Source organism: Hylobates moloch, unplaced genomic scaffold (genome assembly GCF_009828535.3).
Source record: "Hylobates moloch isolate HMO894 unplaced genomic scaffold, HMol_V3 SCAFFOLD_14, whole genome shotgun sequence".
In the NCBI taxonomy this organism is placed as follows: domain Eukaryota; kingdom Metazoa; phylum Chordata; class Mammalia; order Primates; family Hylobatidae; genus Hylobates; species Hylobates moloch.
In genome coordinates this window covers 12,258,611-12,279,574 of record NW_026652289.1, presented here as the reverse complement: position 1 = coordinate 12,279,574, position 20,964 = coordinate 12,258,611, and the positions used below count along the sequence as shown (strand labels likewise).

Sequence of the window (20,964 nt, the reverse complement as noted above, 5' to 3'; positions counted from 1 at the left end):
AAAATTACTTCTGCCTTCTTGGGATGTGTCATTTCACACATCTAACCTGATGGTGTGAATTTGCTGTATCCTAAACCTTCCTTTCCCTAAAGGAAGCCAGCTGGTTAGTACTGTAACACTGGAGGAGTACCTTACAGAGTACAGAATTTTAAAATTAGTTATCAGGTTACTAAATCTACATTAAGTGGCTGGCTCCACAAATGAGGATAATATTTAACAAAAACTGATTCTCACTATTTTGAGTAAATTGCAATAAGTCATTCACCTACTTTGATGTATGCTCAGAGTTAAGTCCAGTTTCTTAGGTATAAAGGTAATACAGGGAATAATCGTACCCTGGTTCACCCCAGATTCTGAGTTATAAGACAGTGATTAGGAAGTATAGGAAGCGTATTTAGTAAAAAAAAAACTAAATACACTTATACTTTCCTTTTCTTTAACATACAATCTGATTTAGTTCTTTCCTCTAGAATGTCTTGCTCAGATTAATTTGTCTTTTGTGGATTTCTCCCATTTTCTTCAGTTCAGGAAGAATTACATTCCTCCCTTCCCTACCCAAAATCTGATAAGCAAAGACAGAAATTCTCAAAGCATTAATTAAAGAGGAAAAAGTTACAGGTTAACAGGTATTTGTTTCTTATAGGAAGCAACCTATTGAAAACATAAGGCATACTTATAATTGTGGTCTTCTGTTAAATGGCTCCATATTCAAAGTCGTGGGCCTTTAAGTTTCTACCTAAACCATGGAAATTGAAGGCTCATTTTTTGTTTTCCAAAAAAGGCTGTTTTTCCATGCATTTTAATAGATATTTACCTTTTAGGTGTCATGTTTATATATTCAAAAAAAGATCCTAAGATGTAAATATCTTTCTATTTACCACCCAAACCAATAATTACTTGAGAAAGGAAACAGGAATCTTACTGTAGCAAATAAACTTTGCCTTTTGGGTTTTAAATAAGTCTGTAAAAACAGGGAGGGTGGGAGAAGAGGAGAAACGATAGCACCCTGAAATATTGAAGCTCTTATGCTCTTATGCCAATTGGCAGCCTTTGTACTTATGCTGCCCTTGCTATGCATGATAAATTTTAGGTTTTTGATTATCAAATGAAATTTTTGAACAGTGAATTAACCAGGAATAATTAATTTGATTGTGATTATTGCTAGCATGAATTAGTACATCTTAAAATAGTTTTAATTCAGTGGATAAAATTTATTTACCATTAATTTCTGCTTTTAAAATGCGTTCTATATGTAACAAATACCTTATTAAGAAATTGGTAGTCTTCTCAAATCCACGTTCTAGAAACAACAATTTAAAATTATTATCTATGACTTTTACTTCAGTTTACACGAAAATTAAACTCCCAACTTTTTTGGAGACTCTATGTACCAAAAGGATAGTTGTTTTTCTTACACACAGTGCTTACCTGTAGGCATAAAATTATCATTCAAACAAGTGTTAAATAACTTTACTGCCAGGACTTTTTGGACAGTAGCACCTGACTTTACCTTGACCTTGGCGATGTCAGTAGTTATTGTAGCAGTTTTCCTTGGCACTGACAGCCTAATGTTCCATATTTTAATGTCTTAGCTCTAACATGGAGCAGCAGCATAGAGTACAGCTTGTAGTTTTCCAGGCTCCTTTAAGAGGTCAAATAAGGAGAATCCAACACCCAACGGAGCTAGATTTTATGTTTCATGTTGAAAAGTTGAGTCCTTGTTGGTTCCTGTCTAGTCAGTGTGTACTGGACAAGTCCTAATGTGAATGGCCGTTTACATTTGAGCATTTCTTTCTTCCAGTCAGTGGCAATGGAGGAGGCAGTGTTGCAGTGCCTGGCAGTTCTCCTGGGCTGCGTCATCCACTTAGACTTCTTTCTAAAGGTCTCCATGCCCTACTCAGGCAATGCACATCTTTCTCAGACTAAGAATGATGAACCATCTCCAGCTCTGTGCTTCAGTTTCCCCTGCGCAGATGAGTGCTCAGTGTCTAAGATAGCATTTACCATGAAGTACTAAGCCTTCTTTATAAAAGTTAATTATTAGTTATTATTAATCGTGGAGTATGATTGATTCTTTCCTATTGACAAGTTGCGTGTGTGTATGGTGGTGTAAACTGAATTACAAGCTGGACAAGGTACTGTATATTGTAGTCTTGTCTTTTTAATAAGCATTTTAGATCATTGAATTTGAGCTTGTCTGCAAAAATGTGAAAGCGCTTAGTTGTTACTTGGGTCATGTGCATATTTCCATCATGGGAGACATACTATGGTCAGTATACTATTCCAAATGTGTATAGCATTTTATTTTCTAGCAAAGTTTGAGTATTTAAGACTAATTCACAATTTTGATTTAATTCCTTAGTATACTTGGGAAATCCAGACTTCAAAAATTAGACACAAGAGGCTGTTAGAAATATAAATTCTCCCCATAATGCTACCTGTTCTAAAAATTGCTCTTAGAACTGAATTGATGTTGAATTGAGAAGGCCAGTTGTAGTAAATGAGGTTGTTTGCTTAACTAAAGCCTTTATACTCTTGGTTTCAGACATTTGTTTTCATGGGAGGCTCATTCATTATGAAGGCAGTGAAAGGCAAAATGTTTAGCAACCAGAGGAAAAAAGAAAAGAGCTGGAGAAAGAACTGCAGAACAGAGTAAGAAGTCAGGGAGAAAAATGCTTGTGAAGGGAAACAATGAAGGAAGGAGAAAGACTCAGAAAGAGGAGGCGCAGAGACAGTGAGAGAAATCACTATGAATTCAAATAACCATGTTGCTTTCTCATAATTAGTAGAATAATGTTTGGTTCTTTCATTTTGTTCAAGCTAAAATTTTATTTTTACCTGTATGATCCTTCGGAAAAGACCTCTTCTGCATAGAAGTAATAAAATGCCCTAGCTCTCATTCTGTCAGATTCTGTGCCATACCAGTAGGCTGCTTGGTTGTTTTTTAGTTAAAGCGTGGGGTTTTTTTGTTTTTAAGGTTGTAAAAATTTCATAAAAGGTAATTTGGGAAAGGGTTAAGAAGAACTCAGTCTTTTGAAAAAATACTTTCTTCTCTTAATGGAATATTGCCTTGTGACTAAAGCAGACACTTTGAGGGAAATTCAGATTTTCAGGACAAACTGGAATCAGTTTTCTCTTTCTGGTAATACTTCCCAAGGGTACTTCCCAAAGCCTCATGGTGGAGGGTGTCTGATTACCTATTCCTATTGCAGAGAGGACAGGAGCTTCTAGCTCTTCTGCCCACCCCCTTCCACACACACCTTGCTCCAGTCTCCCTTAGCACTTGTGATACATTGACTACCATTTTGTGCCATGGGAAATAGTCTTATTATTTTGTTAAATATTGACTTCAAATTTAAATTTTTGAACATGTTTTCAAACAGTATATCCCATTTCAGAATTTAAATAACCAATCAGGCCAGGTGCGGTGGCTCTAGCCTATAATCCTAGCACTTTGGGAGTTCAAGGTGAGTGGATCACTTGAGGTCAGGAGTTTGAGACTAGCCTGGCCAACATGGCAAAATCCTGTCTCTACTAAAATACAAAAATTGGCTGGGTGTGGTGGCACGCACCTGTACTCCCAGCTGCTTGGGAGGCTGAGGCAGGAGAATCACTTGAACTTGGGAGGCAGAGGTTGCGGAGAGCTGAGATCATGCCACTGCACTCCAGCCTGAGCAACAGGGTAAGACTCCATCTCAAATAAATAAATAACCAATCAGTGTATCTTTTTCTGTGTAGTCCTCTCAGTTTTAATGCATCAAGAATGAATAAATGTAGCCTGGTACAGTGACATGTATCTCAGGAGGCTGAGGTGGGAGGATCACATGAAGCCAGATGTTCAAGGCTGTGATCGTGCCTGTGAATAGCCACTGTACTCCAGCCTGGACAACACAGTGAGACCCTATCTCTAAATAAATAAATTTTTTAAATGAATGAATAAATTTATAATTTCGTGATAAATGGGCTATCAGTTTACCTTGATTTGGGTATCGTTTCTGTGTTCTGAAATCGTTATTTTTCAAAATTTTCTATACAGGCACAAGTTCTCACCTCATGGGGTTTGTTAACTGGCTTTCTTTAATAGCTCTTGATTTGTTTCACAACCACTTAATTTGAAAAATTTAATGTATTTTAAAACTCCAAAGGCCTTCTATAAATTTTGATACTGTGTACTACATATTATCTCTAGGTGAGAAATAATGTTTATTTACAGAAAAGCACTTCTACTTCTGACTTTTTATGGATATGATATTATAGATAAACACCTGAAATTTCTGATGCTGGTAGCTACATCATTTTTTAATGAGGTCAATTTAATATTAACAGTATGAAGATTATTATAAATGTTATATGTGAGCTAAATAATTTTATCTTGATTTATGGTGTTGAGTTCATGAAATTTAAGTAATTAAGTTATGTTTGTTTTTGTCTCTCATTTCCAAGAGACATCTGGAGGCGAACCAAAAGCAAAATCCTTCAAAAAAGTTAAATATCTAAATCAGCAAATAGATTTCCATTAACTGCTAGTCTCCTTTCACAGACCCCTGTTGCTAGTTAATTTTTTCCCTTCATAAACATTTATGCAAAGTAATGTCTATGAAAAGGAATCCTATACATATTGTTCAGGTGCATGCTACTTTATATTTCAAGTAATATTTTTTCACATAATACATGTATTTTTGAGTGTCTCTAAGACCAGATGAAGGAAAAACAGTCACAGTTATTAAATCAAGCGATTCTGTGCCTTTTAGCTTAGCAATAGAACAACCATCTTCAGTAAACTTGAGCCACATTTCTCAGGGGAAAAATAGTTGGATTTTCTTGGGTATTCAATTTGTCAAACAGATTGCTTTTGAAATACTTTGGCTCTGTGCCATAGGATGTCCAAAGTTGTTTTATGGTTCAAATATCTTAGTTCTTTAGGGGAAATAAGTAACTTTTCCCTCTTTGGTCTAGGGAAGAAAATTAAAAGCAAGTTGATTTTCATTTATCTTAACTAATACAAAACAGAATCTTGATATGCCAATAATTTTTTATTGTGGTTCATGAGCTGTGCTTGATCAAAGACCCCTTGAGACTAATAAAAGCTGTGAGCTTTCTCCACCAGAAAAATGCCCATATACCCCAAGTCTGCATGCAACATAGTATCCACAGGGCTGAAGCTTATTCATGGAACCTGGTTAAGAAACTCTGTATTTTCATGATTCTGCATAAATTGTGATTTTTTTAAAAAAACTTATTTTAATATTTAATATTAATATTTAATATATGTGTGTAGTATATATACTACACATTTTATAGTTTTATTTTTCCTGCATAAGTGTTTGTTACATGCAGCCAAAATTTCTTGACTACTTAATAATTTCTTATTTAAGAAAGTACTGTAATTATGTTTTATTGGTAGATGATATCAAATTATTATATACTCTACCTAGTGTAAAACATGTCATACACTTCAGTAGAATTCATAAAAGAAAAATCAAAATTGCATACTCCGTACTATATTGCTAGATTAATATCCAGCCAAGAAACATGTTTTTATAGAGTACTGGTTTTAGAAAAAAAAATCACGTAATTTTAGGAAGAACCAAGTGAGATATTGACTTTTGATTCGTGGTAATTTCTTGTTTGTTTTCTTTCTGTTATAATAGCAAAATAACTGTGAAAAATTCCATGTGGATTTAATAGAATTTGCAGGGTCATTTTAATCAAGTTGCCTACCAGGAAAAGTTGATACTTTCAGTGTGGTGAAATTTTCCTTTGCCATTTCCGCCAATAATTTGCTTATTTCCTAGATATGTAATTTAATGACACCAGATTTGTTTGTCACTTTGAATTTTTTTTCTGAAAGAGTTAAAAGGATACTTCTTAATAATTGTAACTGTGCTTGAGTCTCTTTAATAGTATGGAGAAGAATGAGAGAATAGTGTAGCCATCTGCTCCCCTATGTGAAAGAACTAGGTGTTCTACAAGGACTTTGTTGTGGCAAAGGAAGGAGAGTCATTCACTCATTTTTTTAGGAGTATATTTCTTCATTCTATAGATTGCCTTCTTGGAAGTTCAACTTTTTAAAAAGTTTATCAACTTAGAAATCATCCATGTTCTGCTTATTTTGATTCATGCCATAGTAAACTCCTAAGTCCAAGAAAAGAGAAGACCCAGAATGCCTGCCTCTGGGCAGCACGTTGATTTCCTTACAACTGTGTATCTCAGCAGTGTTTGACTTGGGTGAAGGAAATGATAGAAAAACTTTGCCATCTTGAAATCTGGATCATAAGGTGCCAGAGCCTTCTGTTAGCTTATTTGTCATCTATTATTTTATGGTTCCTGCAAGCTCCATTCCTTGGAGGTACTTGAAACTGCAACTTTCATAATCAGTTCCTAAGATCGGTTCAAATGCTGCTATACTCAAAAACAGGTGTGTTTAAAAAATTTAAATATCTTTTTTCATGTATTTGATACATTTAAAAATTATTTTTGAAACTGTCATAGATAGGATTTTTTTTCTGTAGATTCTTCAAAATCACTTTTTCTTACAAGCTTTTCAATTTTATAGTCTCTCCTAATGTATTACTAGCTTTACTTACATCTGGTAATCAGTGATCTATAAATCCATATCTGGTTACAAGAGCCTAGTATAGAAAGGAAATGTGCGGTGTAATTCTTGGGGAAAAATGAAAAATCTTCATTTGTGCCTATGGGCTATCTATTATAGTATGTTGATACATCATGGCTAGTGTCCATTCTGGTTGTGCAGTACCTATTGTTGAATATTTTGAATATCACTCATAAATACATTTTTTCCTGGATGAAATAAGGACTTTTCTTTATTTAATATATAATCAGATTCCTGAACATCAAGCTGAAATGTTATTTCTCTTCCATCATTTCTTACTCCTTTGTATTTAATTTCAGCTCAGGGTTATTTTGCTTATGCTTTTTTCACTTATTCTTGCAGTTAAGAATAAAATTCTAAATAAAACAGACACTGAAATAAATAAATACTCATGTGATGAACAATGTCTAAGATTTAACAGATCCCAAAACTAGAAGAACACCTAAAGATCGTCTATTTTGATTCATCTGCCAGCTCATGTCAGGGACCTGAGATTAGAATCCTGGTTTCTTAATTCCCAGTTCTGTACCTTTTTTATTTTTTGTATATTTTTTTGAGACCAAGTCTTGCTTTGTCACCCAGGCTAGAGTGCAGTGGCGCGATCTTGGCTTACTGCAAGCTCCGCCTCCTGGGTTCTCGCCATTCTCCTGCCTCAGCCTCCCGAGTAGCTGGGACTACAGGCGCCCGCCACCATGCCTGGCTAATTTTTTGTATTTTTAGTAGAGGTGGGGTTTCTCCGTGTTAGCCAGGGTGGCATACCTTTTAAGTATAGTCTTTTGCTGTAAATTATTTTTTCTGAACCTATTTAAGAATTTGATGGTATTGAAAATGAAATTTTCATTCAGGATTATTACTGATTATTTATTCTTGATTCCAGGTTACTATGAAAACCAATACTGCTGATATTTTAACACATTAAAATTAAGTTTTACATCCCTTGGTATGGCAGTGAGAAAGATGATGAAAAATGGACTTCTTTCTCCCTAGGGTTGATTTTCTGATCTCAGCACTTTAAACAGTCAGTGTGAGGCTTCATCATTGCTTTCCAGTCTTAGTCTTCTTTTCCCCTTCCCTCTGTTCCACATGTCAGGTCTGCTGCCATAGGGAACAGTCCAATTTGTGCCTTACAAAGGTACCTTTTCCTGCTGTGTCCTGCCTGGATGTTCCCAGTGTCATCTGCTAGGTTCCCCACTGAAGCCTCTTCTTCCTTTCTTTTCCCTCCTTCCCCCTTCCTTCCTTTCCTTTTTTCCTTCTTCCCTTCTTCTCCATTTTCCCCTTCCCCTTTTCCTCCAGTACCTTCCTCTTCCTAAGTACCTCCCCCGAGACCTCTAATCTCCAGTTAAACCTTTTCTTTTATCTCATTGTTCTCTTTTAAAGCCTCTCAGCATCACTTACAGTTTATAAAACATTTGTGTATGCATTTTAACTTTAACCTTAGCAAAATTAGTAGGAAAAGGTTAGCCTAACCCTTAGGATTTTTTTCCAATAACAAGTGCATTTTAATACTGACTTTCTACAGACAAACCGTCTATCTTTGTTGTTCAATCTCTGAATGAATCTAAAGGTAGGAATTTTAGGGCCTGGAAGAAACCTACCCATCTAGTCTTGCCAGTGAGAAAGGTGATAGAAGACAGGGCAAATCTTAGTCCTTAACTCTCCCCATAGAGATCCCTGGGCCATGTACTGGGAGGACCAGCCTTGGCTAGATCAAGAAATCAACTGGAAAGATACCTTGGCTCTACTGGGCTCTTTGACTCATCTGATTTATTGTTGGCCCAAGTAAGACAAGTTTCAGTGACTCAGTCTATTGGTGACCATTTGATTTCTATGGAATCAGGGAGTTTCTTCCTCAGCAGACGTTTCCTTGTTCTTCATATTTTCAGGTGTCTAAACTTGTGACTCGAGTACTTTAAATATCATAGAATGCATTTTATTTTCAGTAGCCTGCTAAGGAAATTACTGCTATTCCTGCAGCTAGTAGTATCAAGTGAGGAAATTGGATCCAAGGTAGTCATCATCAAATTACAGCTTTTTACTTTCAACCTGATTGCTGGTTTAGTTTGGGGCAGTTAGCAACTTGAAGGATAGATTTAGTAAGAAAAGATGCTGTGAAGAGGTGTAGTTTGAAGAAAAATAGACCCTGGGGGAAAGAATTGAGGTCAAAGAATTGAGGAGCAAAGAGATGTCCGTTTGTTCTAAGGAAGCTTAGTGAAAGGTGGAGGTGAGGTTTGAATGGAGGTAGTGAGTGAAGAAGAGGCATCTGTATTTTCAAAGCCAGTAAAGGTTGGTGTTGATTGATAATCAAAAGAAGCTTAAGTTTTATTCATGATCATTGTCATATCTTGGAATTGGTTACATTCCATTATGATTGCTGAGCCTTTAGCAGCAGAGCTCACCTCCTGCCCTTCGCTAGCAGGTTTCTTCTAGAGCAGATCATAGAAAATGGTATAATGTGTATGGCTCATTAGAATGTAATCTTAAGTGGCCTTTGGAAATCAGTCATGTCAAAATGTGGTGTGATTTTAGCTTTCCGACTTGACTTTTTCCAACTGTGAAACATTATCTCCTAAGTGTCCTAGGCTTCCCACTATGAAATGTTGCATGCTGATAAATAGTTGATGTATCTGCCACTCATGTCGCTACATGAACTGTTTCTTGGTTAATTATAGGAACTAAGAGAAATACACAATAAGCAACAACTCCAGAAGCAAAAGTCCATGGAGGCTGAACGACTGAAACAGAAAGAACAAGAGCGAAAGATCATAGAATTAGAAAAACAAAAAGAAGAAGCCCAAAGGTGAGTCTTCTTTGGATTGTGGACTCATCTGGAAGGAACTTTGAGGATTTACTATTCTTTGCCTGGCTTCTCCAAGTAGTTACTGCACCAGAAAGAGCCTTCAGTCTTTAGTGTGCGTGTGAAGTGTGAGTGCAAACACAAACACGTGTATATATGAATCTTTGCATATATCAGTACCCTCTGAAGTTTTTGGTTAGTTCCCAGAGCTCTCTCAAGCTACTACTATGTAGATAAATGGAATTATACAAGGAAATTGGGACACTTGTTGTGCTCATTTGCATGCTAATGGCCAAAATAACGTTTCCAGTTCACAGCCTTTTACTAACAGCTAACAGGGAACAGAATGCCTGGTTTAAAATCCAAGCCACTGAGCTAGTGCCCCACACAGGGCTTCTTCAGCAGGGTCAGGGTGGGCCCCTTCTTCTGTTTTTCAACTGCAAATTAAACTTTAGTACAAAAGGGGGAAATTTGCCACTGCTGCTTAGTGTGTAGGATACGACATGTTTTTATCTGTTTTTGTTTGAAGATTTGTGTTTGTGATATTTTTATTTTTACTTGTAACTTACTGTAGTAAATTGTAGAAATTTGTGTCTGATTTTGTTACTGGATATTTGCCTTTCAAATGTCAGTTAATTTTAGACTCCACAAAACAAAAATGACCAAATGTCCCAATGACAGCCTGTAAAGTAATTGAAATTAGATTAAGGCCAGGCACAGTGGCTCACGCCTGTAATCCCAGCACTTTGGGAGGCCAAGGTGGGCGGATCACGAGGTCAAGATATTAGGACCATCCTGGCCAACATGGTGAAACCCCGTTTCTACTACAAATACAAAAAATTAGCTGGGCATGGTGGCATGCGCCTGTAGTCCCAGCTACTTGGGAAGCTGAGGCAGGAGGATCACTTGAACCTGGGAGGTGGAGGTTGCAGTGAGCTGAGATCATGCCACTGCACTCCAGCCTGGCAACAGAGCAAGACTCTGTCTCAAGAAATTAGATTAAAAAGACAAAGAAGCAGATACTTGAGGCAAGTCGTTGACTTTAGTGGGCTGAGTTCAGTTAACCTGCCGAGAGCTGTGCATACTTTCTTATGGGTATATAGAGTTATCTGTTTTTCAGTGCCAGTGGGGAGGTATCTGGGGTCCCAAACCAGTTTACAGGATTGTTTTATGGTTTTCTTGGGGGTCAGACTAAGGATCTCCTCCTTGGATGTATTGATTAACTCCATCCTTTTCTTACCTCCAGAGTTTATAAAATGCTTTTATTATTCACACTATACCACACTGAACTGTTAAATTCCTACAGTGTAGAAATAAACATAAAATAAAATACAGAAAAATACAGAAAATACACAAAATAGCATAATACAGAAAATAGCATAATAAAATATAATATGTAATATATATTCCAATTATATAGATAAAAATTGCAAATTAACTTCAGAAATTAGATGGTTATACACTATATATGGTGACCCTTATTGGTGGAAAAGATAAAGTAATTCTTTTTTTTTTTTTTTGAGACGGAGTCTTGCTCTGTCACCCAGGCTGGAGTGCAGTGGCACGATCTCGGCTTACTGCAACTTCCGCCTCCCAGGTTCAACCGACTCTCCTGCCTCAGCCTCCCAAGTAGCTGGGACTACAGGCGCGCGCTACCACGCCCAGCTAATTTTTATATTATTAGTAGAGATGGGGTTTCACCATGTTGGTCTAGAACTCCTGGCTGGTCTAGAACTCCTGACCTCGTGATCTGCCCTCCTCAGCCTCCCAAAGTGCTGGGATTACAGGCATGAGCCGCCGCACCCGGCCACTGTTTTTATTATGGTTTTTTTGTTGTCATGAATAACAATATCCTTACCTCTCCAAAAAATGTTTTTATACTGTCTTAAAAGACATTTTAAAAATTGTAAATAAAATGTTTAAGATTTAAGTTTAAAGACTTCTGCATTAATATTTCACATTCATACAGAGTTAGAAATAAATGTAATTTTTTGACAATGGAGAATAAAAGTATAATTTGCTTCAATTATGTTCCCATGGCAGATTCCTAATTCTAGCGGATGACCTGTGTGCATTAGCCATGTCACAGGATGGCAGTTCAGGGTGGAGACTCTGGGACCAGGCTGCCTGGGATTGAAGCCCATGCATAAATGGCTGTGTGACATGGGCAAGTCATTTAATACCTCTGCCCCAGCTTCCTCATTTGTAAAATGGGAGTAATACTAGGACTACCAACCTGATTTGCAGTTTAAAGGAGTTAATATTTGGGGAGCTAGTTATTATTATATCATTTGTTATTACATATTAGTTTCATTTAAAGTATTTTCTGACTTTATAAAGTATTATGGAATGAGAAAAATCATTCTCAAGTCTTTTACTGTGGGTTTCAGGTTGAGGCCATCAAAAATTTCAAGGCCTAGATTTAATTACAATTATCTATTTGTGGTAGCTACTTTGAAAAACAAAATCAAAGTAGTTGAAGTCAATAAAACAATCCCTTGCTTTCAACTTCAGGTTTGGGGAGCAATGTGTGTGCATGTAAATGTGTTGTTCCCTTTGCTGCGGGGAAATTTTTACAGTGTTGGGTGTATTTTATTTTTATAGAAGTTATGTTCTCTGTTTTATGGCTTTGTTTGTTTGTTTTGTCAGTTTAATACCAGCTTTATTATTAAGAAGTATTTTCTTATTCTTGTAACCACTTTGTAAAATACATCAGAAATTTTCTGTGTTTTCCTAAATCATGTGATTTCTTCTCACTCAGAACTGGAGCCCTGATTCAGTTGCCCCATCTGAAGAACAATGTTCCCTTGATGTTCCCATCCCATTTACTGGATGGAGCTTTTTTTGTGAAAAGAGGCAACAGTAGTGTTAACTTAAAGTTGCTTTCTTGCTGTAATCAAGCGTGTTTGTTGGCAGACGAGCTCAGGAAAGGGACAAGCAGTGGCTGGAGCATGTGCAGCAGGAGGACGAGCATCAGCGACCAAGAAAACTCCACGAAGAGGAAAAACTGAAAAGGGAGGAAAGTGTCAAAAAGAAGGATGGCGAGGAAAAAGGCAAACAGGAAGCACAAGACAAGCTGGGCCGGCTTTTCCATCAACACCAAGAACCAGCTAAGCCAGCTGTCCAGGCACCCTGGTCCACTGCAGGTATTAGAAGCCAAAAATAATTCTAGAAAATAAGTCATCTTCTCTCCCAGATCCTCCTGAAAAATGCCCATATCTCATCAGGACCTATCTTGGCTACATTAACAGATGAGAATGTCAGTCTCTTATTTTGAGCATGGCCAGCTCTTCTTCCCCCAGGGTCATTTGAGATCTGTGTAATTCTCCCACCACCATGCCAGCCTCTGGCCCACATTACACTGGCATCCACGAGTCCTCTACAGAGTTAACAAGTGGCATGAAGTTACACTGGTCTTATATGCTGCAAAAGAACCTGCTGTTTCTCTGTTTTGTTATTTCCCTCCCTGGAATTTCTGAGCTGTTTCTGCAACAGAAAGTGGCACCTTTCACCCTTGCCTCCACTGACGGGCCATTCGCTGTCTTCAGTCTGCATTGCATAAAACTGCTTTTACTTTTTGAAAAATGGCAGCGTTTTACCCTTTGAACATAATTTGCTGTGTCTTTACTTCTCTTTTCTTTTCTTTTTTCTTTGAGACAGAGTCTCACTCTGTTGCCTAAGCTAGAATGCAGTGGCACACTCATAGTTCACTGCAGCTTCAAACTCTTGGGTTCAAGCAATCCTCCTGTCTTAGCCTCCCAAGGAGCTGGAACTCTAGGCGTGCAGCACCATGCCCAGCTAATTTTTTTGTGGAGATGGGGGTCTCACGTTGTTGTCCAGGTTGGTCTTGAACTCCTGGCCTCAGGCAGCCCTCCCACCTTGGCCTTTCAGAGTACTGAAATTACAAGCATGAGCCACCATGCCTGGCCTAATTTGCCTTTTTTTTAAAAAAAGGGATAAATGAAAGACTGAACAAAAAGATAAATGAAAGACCAATCTAATTGGAATAGCTAGAAAAAGCTATCCTTTATAATATCTGATGTGAGCTAGAATGTATTTAAGATTCTTGTGTGGTTATACGGTTTTGCAAATAATGCTCAGTGGAAGCAAGTCATTGCTTTTTCTTTGTATGGTAAATTATACCAATTTTGCTTGGTCATCCATGTGCTTCTTTAGTAGTGCTGCCAGTATACAGAAAGAAAAGAAAGAAAAAACACTTTCAAGCTATTCTGTAAAGGTTTACTGGTCCCCAGCTGCATAGTGGGCAGAGATGGGCGTGAGGTATGGAGTTGCATTAGGCACCTATCTGCCTTCAGATGCATGCAGTCCAGGGGAAAGACTGGCAGGTCATCAGACCTACAGAGTAGCAACCATGTCATAGGAGGGGCAAATTCATTTTTTGTTATTTTTTTTATCTGAAAATAATTTCACCGTTGATCTTAGGAAGTTAGTTTAAGTTCTTCATGCATCCTCCTAGTATAAAATGAGGATTTATTTTTCCCCTTCAGTCAGTAGGAAATCTTGCATGTCATACAGTTCAAAATCATGTGGAGATAATACTTCCCCCTCATTGCTTTTCAGATAAGATAGGTATATGTCAAAATACTTGTAGCTGTTGAGTAAAAATGTCCAAAGGTCTGTTTTTAGTTTTTGCTAACCAGAATCCAAAATATCCTCTGCTCATGTGCATTTTTAAACATTTTATTTCATTTAAAATCTAAATTATTTTCATCTAGGTTTCATCCTTAGGCTAATTATTTCCCAAAGAAATGTAGAGGAAGAGTTTCTTCATTGGGGATTATCAGTATAACCAAAATCAGCATATAGTTTTTATATGACCAGGTTAAAGAGCCTAAAACATCTGCATTTTCATGTTTCAGTATGGAAACTGGTGCCTCTGTTCCCTCCCAAACAAATTGACTCCTTGGCTGATTCAGGCTTTGGGTCATATCCTAACTGCTACATTGTACTCAACACACTGGGTAGGGAGGAGGGGGATATTGATGCTTTACAGATCTGCACTGCTGGAGCCCAAGCCAAGACGCAGAGACAAGGGACCTTTAGGCAGCCTTGCCGCACCCAGGCTTGGAGTGACCTTTGTTTAGAGAGAGTCACTAATGAACTCTCTGATGGGTTTGAGTTGCTGACGTCAGATTTGGCTGTGCTTTGGCATTCAGTATGTGTTTCAGAAATTCCTTGAATGGAGGGAAATAGTTCAGAGGTTAAGATAGGCAATAGAGGAGAGGTTAGTTGTTTGGCTTGTTGTCATACATTTGTGTTCTCTGTAATTATTTATTTTTGTCCCCCCCCACCTTTTTTTGTAAACAGAAAAAGGTCCACTTACCATTTCTGCACAGGAAAATGTAAAAGTGGTGTATTACCGGGCACTGTACCCCTTTGAATCCAGAAGCCATGATGAAATCACTATCCAGCCAGGAGACATAGTCATGGTAAGAAAGACTCCAGTGAGAGGGTCATTTCTGTTGAAGATTAGCCTCTGTCCTCTTTTTTCACTTTATTCAACAATTGTGAGGTTGTCAGTGAGTATGAAACCCAATAATCCAGCATCTAGATTTTTAAAGTATAAGCTCAATCTTCTTTCTTTTCTATTAAAATGAAAGATGGCATTTCAAAAATGTATCCTAACATCACTTTAAAATTGAGTTGATAAAGACAGTGTGTTCTTATTTTTAAATCTATAAATGATAATTTCAGAGTTTAGATTACTACTTATATACTATGGATATACATATATATGTAATACATATATTTTATATATGATGTATGACAATATATATACTAGTGTGCGTGTGTATACATATGTGTATGTATAATATATACTAGTGTGCGTGTGTATATATATGTGTATGTATAATATATACTAGTGTGCATGTGTGTATATATATATATATATATATACACACACACACACTAGGATCCTCCAAGGTGGGAGGAGGCCAGGAGTCTTTAAGAAATAGTTATAAGTGCAAAACACTATCATCATTCTCATAATTGCAATAACTTTTGTATCTTTGCATCAAAGCATCTTTTTTCCCTTTAATTATGTGAACTTTGAATTATGTAAAAAAAAGTAATGAATTATACAGTTAATCTGCTTTCCTACTTTGTAACAGAAAATAGTTTAGAATTTTGCTTTGTTATTGTTTCTTTCCTTTAACTAATAATAATTTTATGATGTGACTAAAACTATAGGAACCAGTTTAAGAAAGAAAATCAGACAACATGGTTGATCTAAATCATTTTCTAAAAGAAAATAGTTCCTTGTTCTAGTTACTCGCTTTAGAGTCTTAGAAGTAGTCAACTTTGCATTACTCTTAGCGTTTTTTTTTTTTTTTAAAAGATAATTTAGATTTTTTTTGTTGTGGTTGACACAAGTTCTCGCTCTGTTGCCCAGGCTGGAGTGCAGTGGCGCGATATTGGCTCACTGCAACCTCTGCCTCCCTGCAACCTCTGCCTCCCGGGCTCAAGCAAAGCGATTCTCCCACCTAATCCTCCCAACTAGCTGAAACCACAGGCGTGCACCACCATGCCCAGCTAATTTTTGTATTTTTTATAGAGATAGGGTTTCTCCATGCTGCCCAGGCTGGTCTTGAATTGCCTGGGCTCAAACGATCCTCCCACGTCAGCCTCCCAAAGTGCTGAAATTACAGGCATGAGCCACCATGCCTGGCCTAGAATTTGTAAAGAACTGTGAAAGTTAACAATTGAAACAAACATGTTTCTTGCCGAAGGACTGTATGTCTTTGAAGGGTGGTGTACAGGTGATTATACTATTACTCATGCATTCATCTTGCCATATACACATCATATCTGTGGATCTTTAATAGGCTAAAATACCTAGAAATAACAATATGTTTGGCACTTAGAGAAATCAATTCCTGTGTCCCCTTTTTTCCTAATAGCTGCTTTCTCTGTAATTAACATGGGCTAGAAGAAGCAAGGCCAAAGATCCCAAATTATTTTTTCTTTTCTTTTTTTTTTTTTTTTGAGACAGGATCTCACTCTGTCACTTAGGCTGGAGTGCATTGGCATGCTCTTGGCTCACTGCAGCCTCCACCTCCGAGGCTCAAGTGATCCTCCTGCCTCAGCCTCCTGAGTAGCTCAGAGGCATGTGCCACCACACCCAGCTAATTTTTATTTTTTTATTTTTTGTAGAGACAGGGTCTCCCTATGTTGCCCAGGCTCCAGATCTTTAAAAGTTAAAATCACCTTAATAGTAGTGAAAACCTCTTCAAATATACTCCATGGCTTCATTCAGCACACAGTTATTGACTGAAACATGCTGGGTGCCAGCCTTACTCATCCTTTACAGAAAGAACGGTTGGTTTGTGCACACCACTCTGTACACACAAATGGTAACGAGCCAGCGGGGTATGTTTGTCAGCTTTCCTCTGACTTCACCACCTGCTGTTTCCTACGCCGTGGTTTCTAATAGCCTGAAGCTACTTTACTCATACTACCTCATATTTGAAGTAGTGTATCCTGTAAAGCAGATTGTCAAATATGTAAATACCATGTAATAGGAATCTAAAATTTCTGAAAATACAATGTCACATCAGTGAGGACCTCATTATAATTTTTTTTAACGTTAAACAAACCAGCCTAATATTTTTGAAACTGGATTTTGTTGCAACACAAGGTGCAGAGAAGCAGCTCACTCTCATCCTAAAGTAAGGGAACGTTATGAAATGTGATGATGAGGAAATGTTGCAGGTGATCTGTATCTTAATGAGAAAGTGTCGCTCTTTTTCGGGAACATATTTGGGCTTCACCTGTAATCCTAGGCCTGTCGAAACCTTTTCCTCGAATTGGCTAGTTAACCACCAGCTTGATGAGATGTGTAGAGTTTAGATATGCTGTAAGAATAAAGCATGTCATTAAACATATATTTTGCCTTGCTTTCAAACCTTTGCTTTCCTGGTGGAGGTTAAAGGGGAATGGGTAAGTGTTGCCTAACTGTCAGGAAGTCTGCATCTTTTTCAATGTTTTGTCCTTTTAAGTCACTTGATTTCTGTGTAAGTACACGTATCTCTGGGTGTTGTTGTGGCAGTAAAAATGTGTTTGAGTCTGTGTAGTAGGTTGTGCTTTAAAAAAAAAAAAAAGTCGTAAGTCTTCTCAGTTTGTGTACTGGGTTTCTTTTTGTTAGATTCCTTTTAAGGACTAACTTGAATGCTCTGTGTTTGGCAAGGGATTAGGTCAAGTCTCCATCTCAGGCCATAGACAAAAAGGAGTTCCAAGTAGATTAAACATAAAAGATAAAATTCTGGGAAAAAAAATTTTTTAAGGAGACTGTTGGAATAATTTTCTGGCTAAGAAAGGCCTTTTTAAGCTATAAAAACCAGAAGTTGTAAGAGGCAAAAATGGACAGTTGACAATATGCAAAAATTAAAATGTCTATGTTTCAAAATATATGAGACCAAGGGTTACATAAAGGTTTACCCCTGTTACATAAAGATTCCAAACAGTTCACTTTGAAAGACACCCACAAGCCTTAAACAATTGGCAGAGGGTGGGAAGGGACATTCACAGATGAAGTAAAAAGTCAGTTATTTAAAAAATACATGAAAAGATGCTTAGCTTCTTGGGTGATCAGAAAAATGCAAGTTATAACACAAAATAGCATTGTTCCTCTGTCAAATGAGCAAGTTTAAAAGTCTGGTAATATCCAGCTTTGTCAAGAGTATAGGACAGTGGATATAATATACATTGTTAGCATGGTTGTATAAATTGGTTAAGCAATTTGGAAGGCAATTTGGCAGTGCCTGTTTAGATTTAAAATTCTCGTTCCCTCTGCCCCAGAAATTCTATTTTTCTCCTTCCTCTCATTCTTCTTCTTCCTCTTTTGGGCACATGCACAAATATGTGTGTACATGGATGTTCACTGCAGTGGTGTTGGTAAAAGCAAATAAACAGCCCAGTGTCCATCAGTAAAGGGATGGCTTAAATAAATTATGATATAGCTAAAAAATACAATGAAGATTAAAACTTGTATAGATCACATATACACATAAGATTTCCATCAAAAAAGCAGAAGAATATGTGCAGCCTAATTGCATTTTGGTTAGAAATAAAACTATATATGTATTCATGTGTTTATGTATAGTTAACAGTTTTGAAATATATATATCAAACTGTTAACAATGGTTACCACTGGGCAGCAAAGAAGGGGCTTTCATGTTGAATTTTATAGACTTCTATGTTATTTTCATTTTTATAAATGTATCTAATTTGTAATTTTTAATAAAACACTAAAAATAAATTCAAGGACAAGTATATTAGAGAATATCTACTCAGGACTGTAATAGTGTTTATTGTATCTCAGACCTCCCAAATATGTAATGAAATGTAGAATGTACTACTAGGCGTAATTCGTTGGCTTGCGGAAGGGACAGCAGTGTTTCGATTTTGTACTGCAAAATGCGTTGTGATACTCCAGGTGCCATTCAGCTGTGTTATCTTAGTGAGGATAACAGTCAATGCAAAAAGATAGATATTGACATCTAATAGCAACAGGTTTGTATTTTTTTAATTTCATTAATTTTGCAGTTAACAAATGATGAGCATGAAACATGTAGTACAACATTACTGTCAGTCTCTCTAGGTTGAAAAATCTGGGGTTCACTTATACTTTTGTGGGCACAGTCATCAGATTCCTCAAACGTCTCTGGGACATAGCTTACTATAATATGTTCGATTTTTAGAAGTCTAACAATGTGACAGTGTTTCCTTCTTTAATGTAGGCAGTCTTAGCCTTAAAAATATTTTGCTTTTAGAAAAACTTAGCCCGGTTTTATCCAAAACTATAATTTTTCATGGTTAACAAAAATTTAATGTGATACCTTGTATATAGCACTATTCTCAGTGCTGTTGATAATAGAAAATTATCAAGTCTGCCATTCATATGTTTAAAATCTTTTTAGAAAAATCTAGAGAAACACATGAAAAGGCCACCATGTGATGAAGTTCTCAGTAAATATTCACTAACTCTGCTAGGAATTTAAAAGAGGAGAGGAATCAGTATACAGTGATGTGCTCAGGGAAGCCGAATGCCTTCCAGTTGAGTTTGACCTTGATGGCTAAGGCTTAGATGCTTAGAAAACACATGGCCTCTCTTGATCTGGAAGTCCAAATACTTGGAGGGTGAATTAAATCAAATTTGACATCCGTAACATATTAGTAGAACATAAGAAATGAGAAGACCTGTGCTCACTGCTGTTTTGTTGAAGTTTATCTTGAGAACACAGGCTGAGGGTCTAAATCAGTATAGTCTTTGGCTTTCATGGGCCACATTGCAAGAATTGTCTTAGGCCGCACATAAAATACACTAACACTAACAATAGCTGATGAACTTTAAAAAAAAAGCTTGCAAAAAAAATCTCGTATTTTTTTTTTTTTTTTTTTGAGACGGAGTCTTTCTCTGTCCCCCAGGCTGGAGTGCAGTGGCGCGATCTCGGCTCACTGCAAGCTCCGCCTCCCGGGTTCACGCCATTCTCCTGCCTCAGCCTCCCGAGTAGCTGGGACTACAGGCGCCCGCCAACACGCCCGGCTAATTTTTTGTATTTTTTTTGTTTTTTAGTAGAGACGGGGTTTCACCGTGTTAGCCAGGATGGTCTCGATCTCCTGACCTTGTGATCCGCCCGCCTCGGCCTCCCAAAGTGCTGGGATTACAGGCTTGAGCCACCGCGCCCGGCCAAATCTCGTAATGTTTTAAGAAAGTTTACGAATTTGTGTTGGGCCGCATTAAAAGCTGTCCTGGGCCACGTGCAGCCTGTGGGCTGCGGGTTGGACAAGCTTGGTTTAAATGCTTATCCTTGGACTGGTACAGGCCTGAATGCATCCAGATTGCTGAGGGAAATTCCAAAAAATAACCATGCCAGGGCTCATCCCCAGAGATTCTGAGAACTCTACTGCATATACAGCCTTCAAAAGTCTGACCAGGTGGTTCTGTTAGGGAGTCAATTTCAGGAACCACTGATCTAACCTAATCTCTTTTTCATGTCAGGACTAATCCTAAATCATTTCTAGAAAATATCCTCTTAAAAATATCCAAAGAAGAATGGACTTCTTTAGTAGTTATCAGTCATTAGCCAGTCAGTTCATTCTGGAAATTGTCTTAGTGTTACTCTTGTAACAGTTTTTTTTTTTTTTTGAGACGGAGTCTTGCTCTGTCGCCCAGGCTGGAGTGCAGTGGCGCAATCTCGGCTCACTGCAAGCTCCGCCTCCCGGGTTCACGCCATTCTCCTGCCTCAGCCTCTCCGAGTAGCTGGGACTACAGGCGCCCGCCACCACGGCCGGCTAATTTTTTTGTGTGTGTGTATTTTTAGTAGAGAGGGGGTTTCACCGTGGTCTCGATCTCCTGACCTCGTGATCCGCCCGCCTCGGCCTCCCAAAGTGCTGGGATTACAAGCGTGAGCCACCGCGCCCGGCCTCTTGTAACAGTTCTTAACTCATTCTTTTCCTTTTCTTCTCCTGACAGACATTTTTTTTAAATGTAGCCAACAATACCTTTTTCCTCTGCCTTCCATAGATTTCC

The 20,964-nt window shown here is 37.7% G+C and overlaps 1 protein-coding gene across 10 annotated transcripts in view; it reads left to right on the top strand.

Annotated features, from left to right (window-relative positions):
• Window positions 1-20,964, top strand: part of ITSN1 (intersectin 1) — a 257,076-nt gene that overhangs the window by 144,727 nt on the left and 91,385 nt on the right. For 5 of the 10 annotated variants that reach the window (XM_032175652.2, XM_032175655.2, XM_032175653.2 and 2 more), the window contains exons 17-20: window positions 9,286-9,413; window positions 12,327-12,556; window positions 14,739-14,860; window positions 17,358-17,372. In XM_032175652.2, coding sequence (XP_032031543.1) covers window positions 9,286-9,413; window positions 12,327-12,556; window positions 14,739-14,860; window positions 17,358-17,372 — 495 coding nt within the window. Of the gene's footprint in view, window positions 1-9,285; window positions 9,414-12,326; window positions 12,557-14,738; window positions 14,876-17,357; window positions 17,373-20,964 lie in introns of all 10 variants that reach the window. The other 5 variants (XM_032175654.2, XM_032175656.2, XM_032175661.2 and 2 more) reach the window with 2 other exon arrangements.